The sequence below is a fragment of the Diorhabda sublineata genome, chromosome 4 (assembly GCF_026230105.1).
Source record: "Diorhabda sublineata isolate icDioSubl1.1 chromosome 4, icDioSubl1.1, whole genome shotgun sequence".
Taxonomy (NCBI): Eukaryota; Metazoa; Arthropoda; class Insecta; order Coleoptera; family Chrysomelidae; genus Diorhabda; species Diorhabda sublineata.
In genome coordinates this window covers 11,981,291-12,008,797 of record NC_079477.1, presented here as the reverse complement: position 1 = coordinate 12,008,797, position 27,507 = coordinate 11,981,291, and the positions used below count along the sequence as shown (strand labels likewise).

The following is a 27,507-nucleotide window of genomic DNA, read 5'->3' as shown; positions in this document are numbered from 1 at the left end:
GTACTTCAATTTCCACGTGAATATTTTTAGCACAAATGCATAGTTTTGAGACTTAAATTTTTAAATTTGTTTGGAAAACTTATTTCACCATGAACATTAATAGCATATAATGAAGCTAAGTTATCAAATCAAATATTCTTGGGTCGCTATTATCAAATTTGAATCTGTAAATGCGGAGCGCTCGTACAATCAACATTAAGAGTAGGGATCCGTGAAACCTACTCTTGATAGATACTTCGGCAAGCGTCATTAACGAAGCAGATTGATAATTTTTAGAATTCTTGTATTTAATAGCACATAATCATCAATACATTTTTTAATAATGTAAGGAACTAGTTCAATTGAAAGAAAATAATTAAAAAAAAATTAATTTTCATTTATTTAGCATCTTCATAGTTTTCAATATTTTAATCTTCTCCCACCGTGCATTTATATTTTTTAATATCTTAAGTAGGTATGTTTGTTAAAGTATATTTGCTAAAATAGATTTAAGATCTTAAGAGCAAAAAAAGTGCCTCTCTGATGTGATTTCAACAACGTTTTTATTAGTATAGGCCGCGTCAGTGTATTATGTTCTCGGTTTGACGAACAAAGGTCAACAAAAATAAAATTTTTTTTTTGAAGTTGTCACTCAAACAATAGTTAATTACTAATAGTTTGTCAGAATTTTTTATACTCAGGAATCTCTACGGTTTTTGAACCAAAGCTATGGTTAGTAATTTTTTAACATATTTTTATTAGTTTCACCGGTACATTGTACGTTTGTAACTGAGGGCAATACAAAAATTCAATCAAAATATCTTGATTATATTCGCCAGGATTCACAAGTGTCGTTTTGTATGCTCTGCAAGGAAGCTAGAAAGATGTATCTGTGGACGAGCTATGCTACTCAGAAACGGGTTTAAAATAGCAAATTGAACTGCAAAAGCAAGAAATTCATTACAGCTTTTTGCAAATGTAATACAAAACATCTCACGATTTTCTAATAGTGTCAATAATATTCTCATCAGTAATTTTATTCTTACGCTAAAAATTATTTTTTACTTTATTTATTGCTAGAAAGGTGTTTTTCAATTCTTTTAAACAATAATTTATTTAACTTATAAATACCATTGGTGTAAATGCTTCACTTGGAAAGTATCTTTCTCCAGAAAAATCAACCACCACTTACTGTTGTCCGTAGTTTAAGTATGGCAATAAATGTTACTCAATGAGCAGTATGTCTAAAAGAGGCCGCTATAACTGGAAATATGAGAATAGTACTCAAAATCATCAAGCGAAGCATTGAATTTAAATTGAAAATGATATTATCTATCACTGAGATATCATCATTATCATTTAACATGAGCATGGAAAGGATTTTTTCTCAATGAGTGACGATTTTCTTTGCGAGTGATTATAGTCGAGTAATTAAGTACAAAAAATTTTGTGAGCAACAATTATGAATAAGGAATGTAAATCGAATTTGGGCAGGGAAAAAATACATTTCGAATGGTTAAAAAATAAAAAAAAAATTTAGGAAATATTGACCAAAATGAATTCAATTTTACTATTAAGGGGTTTTCAAATTCGCTGAACGCGAATATCATGATAGAAGAAGTTTACGATGTACCTAGTGCCTAGGTGGCAGACATCTACGTCGCCTAGTGGAGTCCCATTTGCGCTTTTTTGTTCTTCATGTCTTCCACTATTAGCAAATGACTGGGTGTACTGGGTGTAGATTTTAAATGTTTCTTAAACACTGTTGTTCGGAATTTGTTTGGGATAGTGACAATATTTTTATAAATAATGGAAATATCATCATTAATACAGTAGTCTAGCGTATTTATATTTAATCTATTCCTATTTGAATGACCATAAAAAGTATCACTATCAATAATGCTTGATTAAGAAAGTAGCTTTTTACAGAAAAATCATCCACCACTAACTTTTGCGCGTATTTTAAATATTGCAACAAATATTACTCAATGACCAGTATGTCTAAAAGAGAAGCCGCTACATTGGGAAATATTAGAATAGAATTGAAAATTATTAAACAATTGAAAATAATATTATATATATATATATATATATATATATATATATATATATATATATATATATATATATCACTGAGCTATCATAAATGTTGACACCATTTAACATGAGTCTAAAATGATTTTTTCCCAATAAGAAACGATTTTCCTCACAATGGAACGAAACGATCCACGAATTTATGATTTAGAGCTCTTAATGAAAATAAAAAAGTTTTTTGGATGCCCATAAATTTGGATACACTACTACAATTCTTAAACAAAACAGCAATCAATTGAGTAGATTGGACACAGTGGAAGTTATACAAAAAGAATAAAAACAAATCAATCGATTAACAAAATTATGGCTTCCATATACAGAATACATATTGTCTATTCAAGGCATATTGTTACTAGCTGTCAATTAATTTCTATGAATGGTTTGATCTTTGATCTTCAACCATGTTATTTAAAACGATTGTCAAACTCAATGTATTGAATTTTGAATATCTTCTCTAGAACTGGCCAGTGACCACTGTCTATACTTAGCTATCAAAAATTACTCTAAAGATGAAAATATTAATCAATTGATTGAGTCAACGCTACAACTACAGCCTTCTTTGACGCCAAATAAAATTGTTCGATAAAAATGGTTGGAAGAGCGTTGGGTTGATTATCTCAATCTCGATGGAAACTTTATTCGTAAATAAATCGAAATTCTTTTCCGTTTAGTAGAACAGAATTTTACTAATGGATGGTTTATAGTCCGGACGCAAAAACAACAAAAATAAACCGAAAATGGATCAACTACTCGAACAATAGATAGGCTTTCCTTTTTATCGTTAATTTAGACCAGTACTGATGTAAAACTCAAGATCTAGCACAATTTATCAGTAATATAAAAAAGAAATATAGTCTTTTGTTGAGGAAATCGTATATACTTTTTCTAAAATTGAAATACGAATTATATTTGGGTCATTATTTGCCTGTAGGTGCTGCTTTCCGCTTTCATAACTTCATGAAGTATATCGTTGCTCCAATGGTATTGCGATTGTTGGCATCCAGAATTGGGGTTCAGTTGTTTTCTCTGATATCAACCGTGTGCTTGGATTTGATCGATAAATACATAGCAGTATACGAGTCTCTTATGGGTAGATAATCTAGAAGGCGCAAGCTGGGGGAAAATAAAATTAAGTAGCTGAAAAAATAATTTATTGAGAAAAACACTCAATATAACAAATATTTCATAATAACAAGTGTCACCAAATATCACATTTGTCTTTGGGATTCATTTTGGATCCTACAGGACATCCGAAATCAAAAGCAAACTGTGGTAGATTTTGTAATAAACCATTTACTTGAAATTGATAGGGATTGAGCCTAGAAGAAAAATTGACCAAAATTACCAGATTAGAGATTAGATTATACGAGTGAGGAGCACACCAAACTCTAAGAGTGTATTATACACGTGAAAATAATGTAAAAAAACTCATATATTCTTATCCGATTTTCATTTTTTTCTAGCCATGGAGTAATTAAAAACGTTCATCTAGCTTTCCACTTATATCTGAATTTTAACATTTTCAAAGTATGCCATGTACGAGGCTCAAAGTCATTTGACAATTCTGACGTTTTGATGAACTGTCAGTGTACAGTGAACAGTAACTGAACGCTTAATTTCGAATTTATGTGATTGTTAGTGTTGCAAAATGCCATATACTTATTCAAATTTAGAATATACAAAATTTGGTGTTTGTTTCTGTAATGAAAATGCTACAGCTGCTGCTGAAGAATATCGTCAACGTTTTCCACACCGAAGATATCCTGTTAAAAACGTATTTATTAGAGTTTTTAACAAATTGTGCGAGACTGGTAAGCTTCCCAGTGCTAACATATTATCTGAACGCGCTACTCGACAAGGTGGTTTGGTAGAAGTAAAAAAATATTCTGCATCTAGTAAAAGAATATGCAACTACTAGCTCACAGAGAATTGCCTCTCAATTTGGAATTCCACAAAAAAGGGTGATAAATACAGTTCACGAACAAGATTTATATCCTTATCACGTACAGAGAGTACAGCACCTACAACCAACGCTAACCGTATGGAGTTTTGTCGGTGGATAAATAATAATCATCGTGTTGTATCGAGTATAATATTTACGGATGAAGCTAAATTTACCCATGATGACATTAATAATACTCGTAACTATCAGGTATGGTCGGACCAGAATCCCCACGCAACAGTCGAAAGCAATTTTCAATATCGGTTATCTGCAAACGTGTGGTGTGGTATGGTTGACAGTTATTTAATTGGCCCTTTCATTTTGGAGAATCGTCTTATAGGAGAAAACTACCTAAATTTTTTATAAAATGAATTACAAGGCCTACTCGAGGATGTTCCTGTAAATATTAAAATGCAGATGTACTATCAGCATGATAGAGCTCCTGCACATGTCGCTCGTCAGGTCAAGTAACATTTGGACGAACGTTTTCCAAGGCGTTGGATTGGACGTGGAGGTCCTATTAATTGGCCTGAAAGATCTCCAGGCCTCAAACCACTAGATTTTTGTTTATGGGGCTGGATGAGAAATGAAGTCTTCAAAATAAATCTAATGCACTAATTAGACGAATTGAGAATACTGTAGCCCATATTCCAGAAGAAGGAAATGAATCAATTGGGAGTGCAACAAACATCTGTTAAATAGGGAAAGATTAATACAGCACATTTTATGAAATCTAAATTATATTTTAAATTTACAGTGTGAAACCGCTAGAAAATTTATGAAACAAGACTTGCAGATATTTCAGTTGAAGACTGCCCAAGTTCAAAGAAAATAAACTGCAATGCCAAGTAAAACTTGATCCCAAATTGATGCTGATTTAGCTGAGCTTTTAATTCTTGCAAAATCTCGCTATTTTATGTCTTATTGTAGCTTTTACAACCAGCAAGCTATAATTCTAGGATCAAATCTGGTTACTTTTTCTGATCTGGTCTTATTTATTAGGTATTAACTTAGCAGTTATCTCTTTTGTTCAAAGTTGGTTTCCAAGAGTAATTAGTAGAAGAAGAGAAAAGGGTTGGCTTTGGTAAGTATTAGATGTGATGCAGCGCAAAAGTCTTTTATGTCTAACAACGTGCAAGGTTTTCTTGCTCATTATCAAGTGGTATAAGCAAATGAAAAAATTGATAGGATATATGATGTGTCGAAATCCTTTTTAAGGTGATAAGATAGTTCATTCTCCACAATCTAATTTTTTCATATAAATCAATTTATTTCCAAACCGTCAAATATCTATCATTCTAATTCTAAAAGCAAAAATCATGTTATCAAATATTTCAATTGTACACCGCTGTACTCTACTAACCTATAATTGTCCATAACACTCTCTAAACCTCCTTGAGAATACTTTGAACAGTGACGTATGGACGCCGATATCCAAAACAATTGATTGGGAGAATAGTTTAATCCCGGAAGTAGGGACTCCCCATCGTTTTCGCGACTCCAATTGATGTAAGTGTCGTAAGAAATTTTCATCCCTGCTAAATCTGCCATGTCCTCGTCGCGGGTTTTTGTCGGATTTAGCTGGAAGTTAAAACGGCTGTCAGATTGTGGAGTTGGGTGTTAGGCTAGAGTATTATTTTTGTTGTAAGTTGACTTGATAAAGGAACAGAAGTCGATGAAGAAATATTTAGTTTCTGAATGTATAGATTGAGAATAAACATGTATATACATGGATAAATATAGCCTACATTTTAAGCCTGATTTCATTTGTTTATTCAATTTTTTCATGAAATTGAGATTTTTAATGTTTGTATATGATAGAAGTAATTTTCCAAGAAAAAACGCAGTTGTTATTTTTCTACACCTGTCTGAGTGTATAAATAAAATATATAAATAATATGTTGAGTAAAGTAATAAAAGGATCAAAGTAAGAAAATTTCGTATTCAGCCGTTTATGGGTCTGCAAATAAATTTTACGAAACAACATCCCTCACGTCTAAACTTGTATTCAAAACTTACGTGCTTATGTCTTAATCCCGCAACTTTGAAGTTACTGTACTGATTCGAAAGACATTCTAGTTTCTGATTGTAATACGCGAAACTGCTCGGCGACCACCAACTCCTCAACTCTCCAGGGGACTGATCCCCTTCTACAGCCCTCATGAATATATGGTATACTTGTTGGGCAATTATAGAGCCCAAACTACCGTAGTTCATGTACTCCGGCCGATGACTCTGGTAATAGATACCGCTGAATATGCCGACTGGGAAACCTGCAATAAAATCGGCGTTACGAAACTTTGGTGAGTGCGATAAACTAAAAAGTTTTGAGCTATTTCTGTTAATGGTTTACGACGTGAAAGGTGAAAATGGAGAGGGCAATCCAGAAAATGACATACAATAATTCATTTTTAAATACGAACAATTGATAGTGTAATTAATCTTCCAAATGTTCGATGACATTGGAAGTGGATAAATAGATTGTTTAACCTTCCATTAGTCGCGCGTGTATCTACGAGATAGATGGCTAACTTTTTGCTGAATATTTATTAATGTAATAGCTCTAGAAAATGGAGATTTGCAGTAGTTCTCGGCAGATGTATCTCGAAGCCTTTTCTAGAAGTAAAATCGGCTGATGCCACTTTTACAGCCCCTGCCCACCCTAAACCCGTTCTACCGCCGGATTTGTATCTGCTAGATACAGCACGACCAAAAGCGGCAGTTTATATTCAGATTTAGTTGGGATAAGTTCTCGTTCATTTTGACGTTTTGTAATTATTCAAACGTAAATTTTATTGTTTTCAAATGTTTATTTGTTTATTTGGATTTACAAAAAATGAAACGTTAGTTTCATATGTCCCGAAAAAAGGAAAAACCGTAGTCCCTATTTCCAGTTTGCATGTGGCTTCGAACCAAGTGAAAGAAGATGCTTCAAAAAAGCCAGAAATAATATCATTTTATAACAACACAAAATCCGGCGTTGATGTGGTCGACAAGCTTTGCGCTACTTATAATGTTGTTAGATCAACTAAGAGGTGGCCTATGGTAATTTTTTACCATTTACTGAACGTAGCTGGAATCAACTCGCGGGTGATATTTCTTGGAAACAAAAATACGTTTGTCACAAGAAGAGAATATTTGAAAAAATTAGGACTAGCCTTGCTAGACGGACAACTAAAAGTGAGGGCCCAAATAAAAAGTCTTCCACGACAAACCAAAGATTTGCTCAAAAATTACAAAACCTTGGAAACACAACAAGAAGTTCAAGAGGCAACACCTGGACCTGGAAGTAACAGAAAGCTATGCGAACCATGCTATGTAGAAAATAAGAAAACGTCAGTGTCTGCATATTGTTGTTAAAAATGTGGAATTCATTTATGTATAAAACTTCATACAAATATGATTTGTAATAAATGTTATAATAAAGAAATTGAAGAGGGTGATTACTACGATTACTTTTATAAGTTTGTAAAATATTTTGAATAAATAATGTAACTTTAAACCTAGTTCTGTCTATAACCTAATTAAAATTTTACACATTTTACAAATAAAATAATTATTTTTTTTTACTTAAAAAAATGTTAAATTAAAAGCGGGAAAAAGAATTATTCATACAAAATTTGCTGTAATGATATATTAAAAATAATAATAACAAAAAAATTTATTTGATATATGTATCTGCTAGATAAAACGCGACCAAATACGTTAGAAATACCCGCGCGCCTAATGGAAGGTTAGTGATGATTTAAGATAAAATTTGCAAGATATTTTATTGAAATATACTTAATGTAAATGTTAATGATAAATTTAACAGATATTTTATAAACGGGACATAGAAATTCATAGACTAGATCCTCATTAGTGAAAAATGATAATACGGATCCCTCAGCTAAAATAGGAAGACAAGAAGATGAAGAAGCAATAGGAAAATATATAAGGAGCATAGAATTTGATAGAAGATAAATATGTAGTAATTGATAGATCAAAATTCAATATTTTCACGAATTAAACAGCTTGGCGATAATAATCAAATAATTTACCCAGTAATCAACCAGTAAAGGTGACAATAAATGAGCAATGAACATTATGAAATATTATAAACGTATACCGAATACTTTTCATACAGATGAGGGATTAGAAACATGAGGTAACTGAGTAAAATAGTATGACGAAACGTTTATATGTTCTAAACAAAACGACATTATTTAATTAGTCCTCAAAAAGGATTGTGCTGAATCAAGGAATTCAATGCAATACAGTGGCTTAATAGAGACAGTGTGGCCACATGAAAGTAGCTGTCATGTTTAACCCAAACTTCGACATAAAATAAATTATTTTCGTATTTTTTTTGTTTGAATATACTATTGATCACTTGAAAAGTTTCTGATTAAGTAATTGAGAATAAAAATTACGTTAATATGAGAACAAATGCTAAATAAACCGAGTTTGAGTTGAACATGGCGGCCACTCTCATATGGCCACACTGTCTTTATCAAGCCAAAATCTAATGGCGAATCTATATTCTATAATTTACGGCGTTCTCCTCAAAATCTGATGGCTCTCTAACAAGAGGAATGATAATATAGTATATATTATGTGAAATGAGATTGATTATTTCGATTTCAAAGAAAGTCAAACAGTGTTGGAATTGAACATATGATCATTTTGCAAGCAAAGCTTTTAAGAAAACTTGGTTCTGGTAAAGGAATAGTATGGATCCCACATTTCAACTTACTTAAAACTCTTAACGAATCATTACTAGGACTAAAATTAGATAATTGGATACAATATTGAAATGTGCTGAGCAGTTATAATTTTTTATTCTGATTATTCTACTTTGGGTCTATAACTTAATTTGTGTGGTTTGATAAGAGATGGCGTAACTTGTATAATATTACATCGTTCCAATATTCCGAAGCTACGTTGGAAAGCTGTTATTGTACGTCTTTTCAGTATATGTCATTCATTTGAAATGGTAGTAACAATAATTTTTTCTACTCAAATATGTCGAACTTTGTTCCTGAAAAATTATTCTGCGGGGAGTTCTTCTTCATTACTTTAATATGAAGAAAAATGCTGCAGTAAGTATCATATTTTGGTGGAAGTTTATGATGAACATGTTCTAGTTGAGCGAACGTGCCAAAAGTGGTTTGCACGATTTGAAAGTTATGATTTTGGCTTGGAAGACGATGAACATCCTGGGCAGCCAAAAAAGTTTGAAGGTGAAGAACTAGAAGTATTTTTTCCAAACACAAGAAGAGCTCGCAGAATCTTTGGGTGTCACTCAAGCAGCCGTATCAAAACGTTTAAAAGCAACTGGGTATATTCAAAAGCAAGGAAATTGGGTTCCATATGAACTCAAGCCGAGAGACGTCGAAATGCGGTTTTGCATGTCCAAAATGCTTCTGGAACGCCTCAGAAGAAAGTCATTTTTGCATCGGAATGTTACTGGTGATGAAAAATGGATCCATTACTACAACCTCAAGCGCAAAAAATCATATGTGAAATACGGCCAACCAGCCAATGTAATGCTCTCTATTTGGTGGGATCAGAAGGGTGTGCTGTATTATAAGCAGCTAGATCCGCCTGAAGCCATCAATGCAGAACGCGACCGAATACAATCAATCCGTTTTAAGAGAGCAGCAGCCGAAAAACGCCCGCAATATGCGGCCAGACACGAGGCAATAATTTTCCATCATGACAACGCGCGGCCCCTCGTTGCTATTCCGGTTAAGAACTATTTGGAAAAGAGTGGATAGGAAGTTTTTCCTCACGCCTTATAGCCCAGACCTTGCCCCTTCTGACTACCGTTTGTTCCGGTCGATGCAGAACGCCCTCACTGGATTACGTTTCACATCAGAGCAAGAATCTAATACATAATTCAAAGGTATAAAAAATGTATCTCAAGAAATTATTCTTTTTGATGTAATAGTTCTAATACCACTGAGTCTAAGATCAATTCCTATTGTACACTACTATACGTTAAAATATTGACCAGCTCATATATAACTGAAATGAGATTTGTGTCTTTTCATTTGAGTCTTAACCTTTGGTATGAAGAATTATTAATAAATGAAATTTGTGAATAATAAGTAAGTACGAGGGCAACTTCATATATTTTGAGATGCTACTAGACTAGAGGAATCAGAGCACATTTTTTAACACTACCATCCTTAAGTAGTAAGCTCTGAGTGCAGTTACGTCGCTGCTTTCACAGAGTAAATAGTGCTATCGAAATATTAGACAGATATTGCTTGATGCTAATAGGGTCTGTTTTTCATTTACTGTTGAAAATATTGAGAAAAGGAGACGTAGCCTCGAAGGAATACAAGATTGAGGTAACACTTAAGGTTGGATCCTCAACGATTTTATGTGAAAAAAAAAACAACACCAACAATGTGAAATAAGCGATCTGTCATGTACGCAGTTTTCTTTCGTGGTACAGATAAGTGGAAGCCATTAAGCTTAAAGGTCAACGTACAGTTGCAGTAAACTGATACATCACAAAATGTTTACCTACCGTTCTTGAATCAGTTTAGGGTTTAGTTTGTACGTAAAAATAATGAAACAGTACATGAACCAAATCCGCCTAAATTGGCCATGTGTGATTTCTGTATAGATTTTAACCTAAAGAAATGTTTAAGTGGTCGACGATTCACGATGGAATTTGAGATAGATTAAGCAATTCAACAATTTTTTGGGAGCATATCGAAATCATTTTCTTGAAAATACTTGTTGTTTTACTATATCTCAAAATATATAGCGCCACCTATGTATAATCATATTAATTCTTATACTTGAAAGAAAACTCACTTAATAGTTTTTCTCGAGGGGAATATTTGATTTCAAGGCTGGTAACGAAATCAATGTCACTGTATAAATCTTCTTCATACGTTTGCTTCATTCTACTTTGTTCCTTGTATAGTGCAACAAGATTCAGCTCCAATGCGGATTCTAAATATTCAGTTTCATTTATTTTCACCTAGAAGAAAAAGAAAAGTACTGATGATGAAACAACATCTACTCGACATTAAATTAAGTAGGCTCATTCACCCCAATCACTTTAAAATATTTTTTTATTACTTTTAGAACAGCATTTGAGTATTTATTTCTGTACTAATACCGATGGCTTTTACTATTTTTTATTTGAAAAGCTCAAAAGGATCACCCCATTATACTCGAGTGGTGTCTACAGTGTGAAGATACCTGCGGGTACTGATATCAAACTTCTGTAGGTCCTAATATTAGGTTAGGGGAAAATATTTGTCTTGGTAACTGATTCCACAGGTTTGTACTTCAGAAAAAAAGAGCTCCCGATAAATTAACGATCAGAGCGTCTATAGGTGAACTCGGTGTTCATGAACTACGTCCGCCTGTTGAATAAATCTTGTAACTAGGAGGGATTATATTGAATTGCTTGGATGAGCATTTTAAACGGTAGTATCGATGAAGCAGAGTCAAGTCCACGAAATTCTGAGCTATTCAAATTTCTGGTTTATATTTCAAATATGCCATTAATTCAAACATTGTTGATAATTATATGAACGTATTGACAATTTGTAATATACAACGCTGCAAAGAATTAGGTATGTCAAAACAAATCCCAACACGATATAAAACATACATCGCCCAGTACAAAATAATACCACATACAGATGACTTTCGAATGTGGAAGTCTCTTAATACAAATAGAAACTATGGGATAGAAGATAAAGAAGAAAAGTAAATCCAAGATATTTCCACATAAAAAGTAACTTAAATGTACATCATCAATCCATTTATTTGAAGTCACTTACCAACCTGAGAATATAACTTTCTATTCTCCTCTAGAAGGTTTAATAAGTCTAAAGTGGATGGAAGCCTTTCACCAGTTGAGTGCAATGACTTGATTACCAACATCTTGGTTGCCGAATCCATCCACTCTAAATTCCGTACTGTCTCCTCAGCTTGCTGTTTTATGTTTTTAATCATTGTTACAATTTTAAATCTTACGTCTTCAGGGAAAAATTGTTGGATATAGGCTGCCGACAGTACAGGTCCTAATCTAAATAATGGGGAAAATAAATAAAATAATTGAATCAAAAACGGTAACTATATTAAATCATTAAAAAGTCCAATAAAACTTTTAAATTGATATTTGATTTGTTCAATCAATTTTACAGTCTCTTGATGTTTCGTAGTATGATTAAAGTTTATATCCTTGTAACAACTAATTATTATGTGGTAGAGATATTACTGGGTTTAAGGAAATGGGAAATGGGTAGTTCTATTTTTTTTATATTCGCACAATTGGAAATATTACCTTTTTTTAGTTTCTAGTAAGCAAGTTTTATATCTCGGTTCTTTGAAATTCATCATCCTTCCATTGATTTTATCAACAAGCTCTGTAGTTTTTTCTACGATTTCTGTCGGCATGAAATTAATCAAATGTTGAATCGTATGCCAAGAAATTAGATTTGCCAATGTCCTAGAAATAATAAAGTATAAGTCGATGTTGAAAATTTTTAACTCATGGATACAAAGATCTCTTCTGATTTTATTGTTTCTTACTGTTAAAATCGTAAAAATTCGAGTCTTAGTGAATTTTTTATTTGATTTTACATTAAATTCACACGAACCAAAATAAAATCTAGAATACGGAAAGCGATAGTAATAGAAAGCTCGATAAGAAAGAAATCAGATAACATTCTATAGCAACGTTCAAAAATAAACAGAACACTGTTGGCCAAAACGATTACTGCAAGGAATCCGTTCAGAGAAATATTTTTATGGAAGGCTAAAGGTATATCAGCTACTCTTACGAATTTCCTGGAATTTCTAGTGAGACCAGACCATGGAAAAACACGTAGTGGTCTCATGTTCGAAACAACCTTTTATACGCCTCGAGAACATTATAATTTGTTAATCTCTTCTCTTTCATCAATTCTGTCATGAACAAAATCAAATGAATTAAAGTTATTGTCATTTTTTCAAATTATTAACAAAAAAGATTAACTATATCTTCTAATTGTGATTAAAAATTAAAAAAAAAGTCTTCTTGATTTTTTATATTGGTTTTACGAAAAGGCGACTCTAATTTTACACACTTATCAGACTTAAAAAATATAAATTGTCTATTAACTAAATGGATATGTTAAATAAAAAGCTTCACAAGGCCAAAAAATTTGTCTGTATTATCTTACAAATGAAAATTACCTTTTAGATGTTATTCCCAGAAAATTTTGCATAAATTCAACATACTGTGGTCGAAAAATGATGATATCATCATCATAATTAATATTTGTCGCCGGTTTCAATAATCCACTGAGGAAATGGTGCCATTGAATATCTCTGTATTTGAATTGGAGCTCAGACAATGCCCTTTTGTCATAATCAGATTCAGTGATGTTATCAAAAACTGTATCCTGAACCATCTAGAAGGATGAGTAATTTAGTTTTGAATTTAATTTAATAACACCAAAATTAATTTCTAGATCATGTTAGTTGGATGAGTTCCTCATCTAAATAGATATTTTGTTGATCATTCTGTAGTAGCAAACATAATAATTTTAGTCTTAATCCAAACAAATTTAGTGTTTAGGTTATCAATCTTCTATCCAAACTAGAATATCTGGTCATAAATATAATAACATGCCATTTAATATATTCACTATTAAAATTATCACTATTTTAGGTTGTAGACGCCTGCTGAAGCATTTAGCAAAATTAACACGAACTCATAAGTACTTTCAACGTTGCTTTTTCAATATGAAAAGAATGTGATTGTTTTTAACTAGAAACTGATTTCATATCTAATAATAAAAAACTAAGAATATTTGCATTGACAGCAAAAAATGGCGTAATTGTTGACAGTTACACATAAGAAAGCTTCATTTTATGCCGTTATTGTTTATTTTGTAATAAGATTTTCTCACCAAAAAAAAGTAAACATCAGATGTGATAGACTAAATACCAAGCGCCTTAGCTGGGCATCTTCAATCATAATAGAATATTAAGCCTAGCTCAGTCACGACTAATAATTTAATCAGGTGGTGAGAACTTAATCAATTCCACTCTTTCAAACAGTAATGTGCTTGAAATAGTGGTATCAAAATGAACAGGTAAAGACATCGTATGGAATTAAATACAAGTATAAAAATATATGAGTATTATTTTGTAGTAGATTGAAATAGAAATATCCAAGCCTTGTAACTCAGAATATGAATAACTAGATTGCAATCGTTTGAAACTACAAACAAAAGATCCTTCAGAATGTACTGCGAACGCTAGAAACTACGTTTAATTATTTGTTCAATGAAAAAGTCTCAAATTCAAAGCTACAAAACGATGGGTATTTTTAAGCAATTGTAAGCTTGTCCAACAAAAAGGTTGTAAAAAATGCATAACAAGATTCGACAGATAGACAGATTGTGGAATTAAATAGAATCACTCAAAAAAAGGAGATAAAAATTTCTTCAATTTATTATTTCTTAGACCTTTTGATATACAATTGCTTCGAAATGTTCATGGTTTAAGGTCTCTTCTGTTCTAAAATTAGTTTTTTCAAATTTTCATTCAAGAGATTGATGAAAAATTGACGTTTCAACTTAAGTCTTTATCCAAGTATGATATTGACACTTACAATTTGCGTATTTATACTAATCAATAGATCATCTCCATCATGTACATCAAAATAATAATAAAATCAAAATAGGAAACTGTTCTAATAAGAAAAATCAACCTTTCCCCAGTCCTCATATCTCAAATATGCAGCAGCACTTAATCAAATTATTTCTAGTTTTATTAGAGTTTACAAACTAGAGCTATAAATTTTATTCAAATTATTTATGTCTTTTTTATCATCTGGTGTTTTTTGGTGTTTTAGATTTTAATTCAGTGAAATAATTGGATAACTTATTATGTCGTTTATGACTTATATTAATATCATATTTATTAAAATAATTTGATAATTGTGCGGAAAGTCCTTGTACATATGGTAAGGGAAAATGTTTTGATGTTTCTTTTTTAATTGATTGTAGTATCTGTTTATTCTTTTCTTGAATATGTTGTTTATCATTTTTTCTGGATAATTATTTCCTTTCAATGCAGTTTTTGCTGTTTGAATAGCTAAGCATCTAAATTCAGGATCTTATAGTTGGATAGAAAAACATAAATTCATTAACGGAGATTCAAAAATTTTTTGAACGGAATCTAATACATGAAAAAGGGAATTTTAGAAATGGTTCACATTCATAAGAAGCTATAAACGATAAAAAAACCTAATTAATTTGAGTAACTCTTATGGCTCTATTTTGTAAATTCTAATAAAACTACAGATGATTTGATTAAGTGCTGCTGCATATGTAAGAGCTGGGGAAAGGTTGATTTTTCTTATTAGAACAGATTTCTATTTTCATTTTATTCTTATTTTGATCTTCATGATGAAGGTTTGATGATCTATTTATCAATATAAATACGCAAATTGTCAGTGTCAATATCAGATTTTGATATAGACTTAAAGAAAAGTCGAAACGTCAATTTTTCATCAATCTCTTAAAAATTAAAAAAATAACTAATTTTAAAACAGAAGAAACCTAAAATCAAGAACATATAGAAGCAATAAAAGTAGGTATAGGCACTCACGATATTACTCTGAGACCCTCGTAATTCTAAATGTAGCTTTCACAATATATCATCAGAAATTTGGAACTATTTGATCGATGCGAGTGAACAGAATTAGTCCTGACGCCGGATTCGTGGATTACTTAATATTTTTCAGTTCTTGTGAATATTTGATCCGATATTTTTTATTTTGGTCTCAATTTTGTTTCCCGAAAACTCAGCAATATTCATGGTTTTTTCAAATTGGCATATGCAGTTTGTTTCGCTTGCCTTTTTTATATAATTCACTCCTTACCTTTCATAATGTCTAGTATTTCAAATACTCATTAACAAACTTGAAGGTCGTATCTTCATGCCAGCGTAATATTTTGGTAGTCTGTGTTGTATAAACGCACACTCAGACTTGATTTAGTAGCAGTTCAGTGGTTAGCTGCACATTATGAGGGTCTCTACTTGACAACAAAAATAGAATCACATCTGTCTACTTAACTAAGCTACTGTTATTAAACTAGGATGATATTTTTTACTGACTGCTTGCACTAAATTACTTACTACTCGACTAACTTATTAAACGTGTCTTAAGCTTTTGGGAACAGAAAATTTGTATATTAATTCTAAGGAATATAATAATATTATCAAATGAATGAATTTGGTTTTTAAATTTAATATGAATTATTTCTCCACTATTTAAGAATAAATTTGGATATTGTTGAGTAAAATACCTTTCCCAGTTCCTCATATTTCCTAAGCACTTCCCTAACATCTTCTGCAGCTATATTTCTATCTGCTCCAAACAGAACAGCGATGTCTACCATGTAGCGAAACATGAGACCTCTAATTTCTGAATTTGGTTCATTTGGAGAATACATAGCTTCATGAATCTGGAAATCCACATATAAAATTATTTATCTAGTAATTCTACATCAAAAATAATCAACTGAAGAAAGTTAATGCCTTAGGCCGATTCGAAATTGGGTTTAAATCATGCCACTTTATGTTTAACCCTCCTCAACCTTTCGCTACATTGTCGTCTGTGGTTGATCCAGAGATCCAGAGGCCGTGACCATTCAAGAGAAAGGACGTCTAAAAAACTCCGAAAATTAGACGACAGGATGGAAGAAATGGCAACGGTTTTTGCTGTGATAAGAGAAGCCATTTTAACACGAGAGGCTCCAGTGTCGATGACGCCTAATACAGACACAACAATTATTGAAGGCAATTTGAAATGTATTATGGCTATGGTTAAACGTTAGCACGAAATATTAACGTTTTTTCCTTATGGAACAAATATGCTTTCATGCCCGTAATGCGAGTGATAATATACAAACTAGAATATTTATAATATTCATACATGTTTCTTTGAGTGATTTATTTTGCCCGTGAGGTAAAATAAGGCATACATAGTAATCGGTAGAGTTAAGTAGAGATCAAATTACTCTGTCTTATCCGAAAGATGAGGTTGAACTTAAATAAACAAACTGTTTGATTTTAACAAATTGACGTCGAAATTAATTTGTTTTAATTTGTCTCCACAAACTAATAAGCAGGAGCAGGATCCTGCGGCAAGTCAACATGTTGATTGGAAGAAAATAAGATATAGATCTGGATCTTTCCAACGAGGAAAATGAGATTCAAGACATACGAAAGATTCTGTTACACCGGCTGCAGAAGAGACTCGACGGGAACTAAATGCGGATGCTCTTCTTATATATGGGGAAGATCCTGTACAAAAAGCGCCTGAGCTTATTTTGCACTCTAGTTTCGCTATGTGTTGTAAAAAATTTTTGTAAGAGGGTCTTAAAAATGATGTGAATGATTTTCTTATAGAAATACCATAGAAAAGATTAGCTTTCGTTCGAACCACCGATTCCAAATGATGAAGTGGCGGTAAATTAGAAAGAATCTGCTCTAAAAAAAGACACATATTTTGGAGCAGCAAAAAAATTGGCACGATTTGCTTTGGCACAGTTGGCTCCGGCGATCGAGTTGTTGGCACCACTGAGGGATACAGAAAATATGAAAAGATCTGGGACGCTGCAAAGTTGCTAATCGAAATTCACAGATCTCAAACAGTGGTACGTAAGTTTTATATTATGCTTACTTTATCCAAGCAATGTACAACTGTACTTGAAAAACGAGAAACAGATAGTTACTTGTTTGGAGAGAAGCTGGTGGATAAAGGGAAAGAGACTAAGGCTATTGGGAAGGATGGCGAGGAGATGAAGTCGGCTGCAGTTAAGAAAACTTTTGTATCACCTGGTCCTTTAAACGCGAAGGACTCGTCCAGCCACAATAAGTCAGGGACTCAGACGGGCACGAGAACATCAGTCATGAAAAAACGGCTAACTTTCAGATTTCCATCAAAACAATCAACTTACCCAAATTCAAGTCAATATCGGTAACAAAATTAGCGATCTCAGAACCGCTAGCCTATCAGGACGTCGTTAGTATTTTAACGGGACGGCTTAAATATTTTGTGAAGGAATCGATCACTGAGGGCAAGTTTATCATCTATATATACCTTATGAATCAATTCCATTCCAAATTAGCAGAAGCAGGAATCGGTATACATTCAATCAGAAATTGATAGACTACTTTTAATTGGAGTGATTGTGGAAGCTGAGGAAGTTCCAGATCAGTTGCTTTTTTCGTTTTTTCTAGTTCCTAAATCTGATGGTCAGCGGAGATTTATTCTGAATTTTAAAAAGTTAAATAGTTCTATTTTTACAGAGCATTTTAAACTCGAGGATCTAAAATAGCTTGCAACTTTCTAGAACAAGCCATTTTTATGGGGACAATTGATCTAAAGACACCTATTTCCTGATTCCTGTTTGGAGACCACACTGCAAGTTTTTGAGACTCTTGTATAATGGAAAAATCTACAAGTTTATGTGTTTACCTTTTGGTCTGTGCACGTGTCCAGTGACATATAAAAAATTATTAAAACCTGTTATAAATTACCTGCGTTTCAACGTTTAGCCTTCGGTTGTGCATTTGGATGATTTTTTGTGCTTGGGTCAATCGATTGGAGATGTTAGGATTTAGGATTTATTGTAAATTAAGAAACGTCAAAATTGGTGCCCGGGAGGGAATGTAAATATTTGGGGTTCTTTTGGGATTCGGTTTCTATGAAGGTTGAGATTTCGCAAGAAACAAAGATCACAGTACGGAATCAGATTGAGATCCTTAAGAGAAAGGGATGTTTGAAAATCCGTGATTTTGCGAAAGTTGTTGGGTGTCGTTGGTAGCTTGTTGTCCAGCAGTTGAATATAGCTTGTTACATTGTAGATTGTTTGAAAGAGCAAAGATCCAGGCATTAAACAAAAGTAAAGATTGTTTTGATGCTATCATATCAGTACCCAATTTACCATAAGAGTTTCGGAAGATTAGAAATAATCGGTATAAGAGAACGATTCATTAGGATGCTTCTTTATCTGGAGCTGATTACGCTTTCAAAATAATTACGGTGAATTTCGAGAAATTAGAAATTGATTTATTTGTTTCGCGAATCAACACAAAGTGCGCAGTCTATTACTCATGGAAAAGAGATCCAGGGGCATTTGCTTTCGATGGATTCACAATCAGTTGGTCTAATTGGATTTTTATGCCTGTCCTACTTTCTATATAATAACCCGAGTAATTAAAAAATTAAGGATGACGAAGCATAAGGGGTACTGGTGGTATTTCACTGGCCTACTCAGGTCTGGTTCCCAACCTTCCAAAAATTATCGGTACGGAGTGGGTTTTCTTTGAAGCAGACCCTAATATCTTGATATCTCCTTGTAGATCTCGCAAACATCCTCTAGCGAAGAAACTCATCCTGGTTGCCACCAAGTTATCAGCCAAGCATTATTCATGAAAGGTACACCTAGGGAAGCAATTGATATTTCAATCGCTATTTTAACAGAGTCAATACTGAAAAGTTATAATGGGAGAAAATAATAAATGAATTAGCGTTTTACGAGTGAGTAAACTTGTGTTTTATTTTTTAGCTCTTGTGGTTATTGACATAAAAGTAATGATACTACCTTCGTAATCTCTCGTGCCTTCGGCTGACTTGTAAGATCTTGTAAGGTGAAGACATTGAGATTGTATTGAATGATAGTACCTCGCTTCCATTTAGTTTATGTGAAATCCAATTAAGAGAATAGAATAGAATAAAACATTTTTTTAGGACAATGAATCGTATATTTTTCAAAAAAAACTAATAAAATATAATTTTCAAAATGTTTCATTTTCAGCGATTGATCACATATTTTTTTTCATGTTATATATTTATTTCTACTGTACGTCAATATTCTCTACTAATGAGCAAAATAAAATCGACGTAAACAAGATTTAATGACTAACCTGTGGAATGTGCGGTATTTTAACTTTGTGGCACCCTATGCACTTTACCGTTACACTTTTCTCCATCAAATACAGTACAAACTTTACTAAAAACAGCAAAAAACCAGCCGCGATAACTATAAACTGAATTGGTAACACGTTCCGTAAATAGTGAATTAAAGTAGCGTACGTTTTGTTTACTAGAGTTTACGGTTTTTTACGTTGTCCATCATTTTTACGGATGAAACTATGAATTACAATTTTTTCCACTAGTAAATAACATATAATAATACATTTTATGCGTTATCTTCTTAAATATGTACTAATTAGTGCTTCAATTATCGATTTGGTCGTGTACCTAACAAGGAGCAGGGTATTACGTTTTTCCTGCAAGTGAAACTTTGAAATTAGCAACTATAAAAAGTCGCTGATAGCCAAATCTGGTAGATATATTAGTTGGTCAACCAATTTTCAATTTCTACCTTCACCTTATCAAACAATGATACGTAATACTCTCCTGTTATCGTTTTATCCTTTTGATAATAGTGGTAAACTGTCTTTACCTTTTTCAGAGCAAGTTCCCCTTTTGCAAACCACTATATTGACTGTTTTTTTCCATTTTACTAGTGTACAGATTTTATCTAATGTCAAAAATCAAAAAAATTACAAGACAAATGTTGCTTGGATCGAGCATTGGGATTGATTTTTGTTCCAAAGTTAGCATACCCAACACCCATCAAAAATTTTACAGTTACAGTTTTACTTGTTTCTAACCCCAATCAGTTACTGCTTAGGTAGTTTATTTTTCAGTTAAATTGTACTACTAAACTAGAATACTGAATGACTGAAAAAACTCTTGGAATTGAGATCATAAGAAGGAAATTTAGAAAACATTGATAAGTTGTTGGAAAAAATGTCAGCAGAATGAGGGATAGAAAAATAGAATTACAAGCGGCAAATAACGGTTAGGTCCTAGATTAGAAAACGTCTTTTGAAAACCTTGGAATAACAATTTAACACGCGAATTGCCTATATAGAAGAAGAAAGAGAGTATAAATTGACAGACACTGTTATTGAATTATTTTTGTTCGGTTTTGCTCGAAATTTTCATATTTTTTTTCATTTGATTTTAAAATACTGATTAGGCAGGCTTTCAGAATATGAAAACTTGAACAACCGTTTTTTTTTTGATTTGATGACTAGACTGAAAAGCTACGTAATTTGGAAAAAAATTTCTTTCGGGGGATCGGCCCCATTGATTTCGAGAACATGAACAGAAAGTTGAAAATAAGAGAAAAGTAAAAACGTATGTACTCGTATAATTATAGAAAGAAAATAACGTTTAGTATACAAAATTCATGGATTATTAATTATTCGAAAACAGTGGGGTGCTCAATTATACACAATTGTGAGATTATTTGATCATGTAAAGTGAGAATAAATATTCCTCTCTATACTATCCTGTTGATTTTGAAGACCAATTCATAGTCTTGTTCTTAATTAATTAAGTTTGCAAAATTACTAATTATTGATCGAAAATTAAGTAGGAAGACTCCGTAACGTGTTAGAAACAACGCCAATCATATTTTTTAATCGAATATTAATACCTGTTAGTAAAATTTCATGTAATTGGTTTGGCAGTTTAATTTTGGAATTATTACTCTGATTGGAATCGAATGTACTGGCCGACGTCTCCTGTATTCGTTAGAAATTTTGGTAGGGAATTTAATTGCATTATGTGAAGCTTAATTTGCAATTTGAAGTCATGAGATAGCAGATACTCGTACACTTTAAAAATACTGCAACAAGGTTACAATCCACATCATATATATTGTGAAGAAATTTTGTTATATCAGTGAAGTGTGTAAACTACTTTCAAAAAAGTTGAGGTTCATAATTATGACAGTAGGTATTCATGAACCGTTGCACACAAGACCTCCCACTTAAATTTACCAAAGATAGATGTCCTTTGAAAAGCCTATCAGGATCTTTGGCTTAAGCCATTCAATGTAATTAGGCAAACTGTAATGTTTTCCCAAGCGTTTGGACCTCACATAAGTGAGTGTATTCTTCGATGACGTAGTTTGCAATGTCTTCTTTTCCACGTACCAGCGAAATTCCAGATCGTTCGGAAAGTCTTTGGTACAGAGACAGCGATAAATGTGCCTGATTAGAAGACTAGTAACCAGTCGAATTTCGTAATTATTTAGTTAGAGCAGTTCATTGATAAGAGAGGTACAATGTCAATCCATGTGTGCCTTCGTTTGTCTCATGACAGGTTTTCATCAATCTTCGCAGAGTTTTTCGTGCGAGCAGGCTACTCAGATTCAAAGAATGGCTCTAGATCTATTGGAGGTTTTGGTGATCTGGTGTGCAGATGAGACGTTGTCTTTATTATCTCAGTGACCAGGCACCCAAATGAGCCATCACATACTAGTTCTTGTAAGACTATCTGTGTTCTGAAACACTAAGAACACACCGTATCAGATATTATTATAACTCTTTCGGTAGCTCTTCTAGAAGCTAGAAAAATTCGCTTTTTTTGAGGTGTACTTCACAGAATCCTGCTGCGTTCGAGCCATCCATTATAGACTCATCCGTCCACTGTTCTCTGTCAGTGATGCATGCCTTCAAACACTTATCACTAACCGTAACATGTGTCATTTGGCAGTCCACACTCGGTTTTTGGTATGACAAGTTATTTCAGCATGCAACATGTTATATTCTTTTTGATTGCCATTATTAATTAGATTACAAATTAATTGGATTTTTTATTATTGTCCTCAAATATTGCCACTTATTACTTTACGTGGTAGTCTTGGTTTTATTATTTTCCTTGATATCAGGGTCATTAGTTTCCAGAAGCACCTAGCACCTCGAATTATCTAATAAGCCAAGTCACTTGGCTTTCATGTTCTATTAAATGTTACAATGTGGGCTCTACTTGTTTTTATCTTGATCTTTCTTTTATATTGACTAATATTTAATAAGTAACACATTCAGAGATGTAGTCATTTCATCTTCTTCCAGTTGCATAAATCAATTTTCACAAATTTTTCATTTTATTTCGTAATTATAAGACTGGGATTAAATCTATAACCCAAAATCGATACATTTTTAAAATTGCAACCATTTTGTGAATTTTTATCAAATATTATGAAAGATAAAACTTTCAAATTAAACTAAGAAGACAAAAGTGTTCAAGAGGAAGAGAATTGGAATACAACTAAAATGTAGAAAAATAAGTTAATAATAATAATAAAAAAAATAAACAATAGACAAGACCTATAAAAATTTGGAAGTATTCCAGAAATCTTATCTATATCTGTTGCTTGAATGATTTGAATGAAATGATTGTCTCTTAGTATTGATATTATTACAAAAAGATCCTTCTCCCAATATTTCTCTATGAATCTTTCTCAATTTCAAGTTTCTTCATACTATATAACAATGACCAGTGCTATTTCCAACCAATTGAACAATGTTTGTATTTATCATAGTCATCGATTTGAGTCGGTTAGAATTTAGTAGCTATTCAAAACCCATCTCAGGGCTACCATAGCTCTTATTCAGCAATACACAGTGCACAATGCTAAACATACAAACGAAAATCTCTAAATAAACCATTTATATTCTAAACTGAGCCAATGTGAACATTTGTTTCGTTAAATTCAACAACAATCGACGTTTTTTTGGTAATTTTATTCAGTGCAGTAACGGACTGGCCCTCAAATTGTCATAGTTGATCAATGAAGATGTTTCTGTCTACTAATTGGGAGGAGACACCTTAAAAAATGTAAGAGTGCCTAACTGGTCCCATAACATGTCTGATTTGTAAGGATATCCATTTTTCTAATTAGAATTTATTAGGTTAATTGACTTGTTTCAAATACTATTAATAAGGTCAGACATTGATATGCACTACTCATACCAACTCAGCCATAAGAGATTTAACAGAGGTTTTACCAGTAAAATATGACTAAAGATTAGGTGGGTTGGAAGGAAACACATCATACTTGCTGAATACAAGCCACTTCAGGATCTGGAGTCATATTAAATAGAATAGGAGGTCCCAAATTGATTCCGGAAGATATCGTAAAATTTTGAACTGCTAGTTTTCAACCCAAAAGTATGCATACATGATCATCTATTCAACTTTGCGGACTTGACCCTAATTGACAGCTTTACGTAAAACTTTTTAAATTTTTAAAATAGATTTTATAATCAAAAATATTATTTCCACTTTTTCATATGAATTTCATTCAAGTGAAGGTAAAATTGCTGCAAACAATAACTTGTTAATATTGTTGTTTTAGTTGACAGTTTCAAGCAATATACAAAACTTTTCTCTATTATTATTGGATAAATAATAGCAGATAAGTCTCTGTACATGAACAACAAATACTTACACCTAAAACGTATCTGTAATTTGTTCCCCTGTCATCCTTTTCAACAGTTATACGAAAAAAGACGTCGAAATTAAGACCGTACTGTCGAAGTTTATGTAAGGACTCCATCCAATCGAAACGTTTTTGGTCCCAATTGTATCCTTCAAGCGTAGGCCAGCCACCGATTAATTTCAAAATTTCTTTTACCTTTTTTAATCCTCGTCGAGCGATAGCAGTTTCATTCATGCAAGCTCGATAGAATTGTTTAGCAACGTTAAATGGCTTTGGTTCTTCAAGCCGTACAGGTACCTCAAGTATATCTCTGTAATTAATTAAATAATTTGTTTTAATTCTTTACAATAGTTCAAAAAGACTCATTTATTTTAATCAAATTTGGATGATGTAATAATATGGAATGGGCTGTGAAGAAATAAAGCCAAGTTCTTTATAGATTGTACCACATTTATATATTCTTTAAAGTCAGGGACTCGGTAAAGATTTTTATAGCAATTCAATGAGATGTTACTTTGGTGTTTGGCAAAAAATGCGGTGAAAGTGACGTTGGAGTCGTTAAACGGTCAATTTTCGTATTGTTAGAGTTCCAAGGGAGAAACAGCGTGAGCTTCTGGGGATGAAACAGTGCAACAGGTCTGAGATGGTTGATCCTTCGTGTACAGTCTTTTTAGGAGAAATGATTATAAAGAGGGTAAAGCCTACGGGAACATGGAATTCGACCATTTTGTGGTAATTTAAATTTTATTCACAACTTATCACTCGTAGATGTCACCGAGTTCTAATTTGTCATTGTTCGATTTTATACTTTCTCTTGTTGTTTACGCTGGGTCTAAAGGTTTAGTCCTCTTCAGTCTTCTCTCTAAGTAGTGTTGATTGAGTAGCTGAGGCACCTCAATATCGTGGTGATTCATTCTTCAGCTGCTTAGGTCTAAATGTGGACTTGAATTTAGAATATGGAATAGAGAATCCACAATAGTTGGAAAGGAAATCTTTTGAATGAGTATAATATTTGTTGCTCTGGAACAGCCTCAGAAAATCTCTATATTGGTTCGAAAATTCGTTTGTTTTCCTTATGGCAACTCTTCTCCAACTAATGATACATTATGTTTCTTCGTTTTGTTTGTGAAATTTATGTTTGCCGATTTTGATTCATTGAGTTACATTTTTCACTTTCATCATTTTATTATTTTACGTTTGTTACAATAATTGGTGTCTCTCTGTAGTTCTTATGTAGTTCCTTCTACAACTGCTCTCATTGGATAAAGCAATATCATCTGCAAATGTTCTGTGGCTAGTTCGTTAGACTATAATATTCTAGATGTCTTGTGAAGAGAATCGCATTTTGTATATTTGACTTGACGATAAAAACAAGGCACGAGAAAAGGGAAATGTTGACAGTAAATTATGAAAATTCCAACTGTGGATATTGATTTCTGTAGATTTCTCGAAAATAAATAATTGAAGCAGTGTGCTACAAGTTCGCTATTTAGTACTCCCTTAGGAAAGACCAGCTTCACGGTGTTCAAATAAACTTAAATTTCCGCGTGTGCTTTTCCTATGATTTTACGAATATGGGATAGAGCACGCATTATGTGTCCCGCGTAATTTTCAGCTCCACTGTGCACCAGTAATTATTTTAATTTATTATAATGTGAAAGACTACATTTAATTATTGTTTCCGCTTTTTATAAAGATAGCTTCCAAAGAACTATAATTTGAAGTGAAGAAATTTTATTACGAGTTCTCCCCAAATTCCTTCCTAAATTTGTTATACCCAAACATTTAATTATAAATTAGAAAATGCCTGCAAACAGATTTAATTGACATAAAACAGATTCGTAAGTGTTTTCGTCCCAACTAGTTGCTCGAAAAACAAATGTAAATTCGTCGATAGTGATATTACCTGATACGAGATTGAATTTCGTCTTTAGTGATGTCCCCGACCGATCGAGATCCAGATCGGGATTCTCGATTATCCTGCAAGTGTGTGTTCTGCAGGAAATTGCCGCAAGAAAATCGATAAAAATCCTCACATGGATCAGCTTTGATATTGATATGTCTTAGAATTTCGGCGGCGGTGCGAACACATGCTGAGGCAGTACATGTTTCAACTCTAACTGAAAATAAAATAAACTCATAATACAGGGTCGATTGTTATAGTTACGCATTAATTTCTTATGAAAAAACTAGTAGTAAATGAACAATTTATGCTTCCATTTATTCTTTATTTTAATCGAGATTAAATTGAATATGATAATTTCCCTTCTTATCACTGCATGAATTCTTCAATTATTAATGATGCTCGAAGCATTGAAAAGATGCTTCTTGTCTTGGAAATATAATAAATTATATTCAAATTTCGAAAAATCAATTTTTGATTCTATTAATATGTACAGTTGAGCGTGCATTGATGCTTAAAATGCATGAATGCAATTGGGAACATTTTTAAAAAGACTAGCTTAAGCTCTCCTGACGTCCTTTCTACCCTTACGACATTAAATGGGTGATTTAATTTAGTTCAATGAAGCAAAACTCGCTGATAATAATTCAATTAGGCACGGTTTACTTGAATGAGTGAATGCATAGAATTGAGGTGAGCTTATATATTTATTCCACTCGTTTAAATTCATATACCGAAATGCTTTTGTCATTCCACGGAATATTAGTACCACTTTATTTGAAAAGATAGATTCTGGATATCGTAAATTGGAAATATGACATTTATTTAGAAATATGACGAAACCAGAATTACTTGAAATATTAAATTGATAGAATTTAGAAATATTGGCCATAAAAGTGAGCAAAATAATTAGGAGAATACTAAGCGAAGTTCATGCATGACAGAGGTACCACAGATCAAGCTATCAGCCCAAAACTACTACAATATAACCAGAATCTATAGCTGTGCACTTGTGAAACAGGCAATGTAATAATTTATAGTTTAATAGAAGAAGAATAGTTTGTAGAAAAAAGCTTGTGAATAACTATATAACAAACACAATATGCTTTCAAATTTTTGCGAAATGTGGAACAATTTGAGCCTTTAACTAATTCTGATCATGGAATAGATGATGAAGATGGTGCTCCGCTTGCCTTAGTGGAGGTTATGAACTCAAATTGAATCGCACAGTACATACAACAGAAGGAGAGATGCGACTT

The 27,507-nt window shown here is 32.6% G+C and overlaps 1 protein-coding gene across 2 annotated transcripts in view; it reads right to left on the bottom strand.

Moving 5' to 3' along the window:
* Positions 1–3,210: 3,210 nt before the first annotated feature.
* Positions 3,211–27,507, bottom strand: part of LOC130442548 (neprilysin-2-like) — a 32,708-nt gene continuing 8,411 nt past the window's right edge. For both annotated transcript variants that reach the window (XM_056776738.1, XM_056776737.1), the window contains 10 exons: positions 26,252–26,465; positions 24,355–24,655; positions 16,339–16,497; positions 13,211–13,428; positions 12,318–12,482; positions 11,816–12,059; positions 10,829–10,997; positions 6,035–6,288; positions 5,379–5,596; positions 3,211–3,392 (listed from right to left, as the gene is read on the bottom strand). In XM_056776738.1, coding sequence (XP_056632716.1) covers positions 3,272–3,392; positions 5,379–5,596; positions 6,035–6,288; positions 10,829–10,997; positions 11,816–12,059; positions 12,318–12,482; positions 13,211–13,428; positions 16,339–16,497; positions 24,355–24,655; positions 26,252–26,465 — 2,063 coding nt within the window. In that variant the 3' untranslated portion in view covers positions 3,211–3,271. The remainder of the gene's footprint in view (positions 3,393–5,378; positions 5,597–6,034; positions 6,289–10,828; positions 10,998–11,815; positions 12,060–12,317; positions 12,483–13,210; positions 13,429–16,338; positions 16,498–24,354; positions 24,656–26,251; positions 26,466–27,507) is intronic.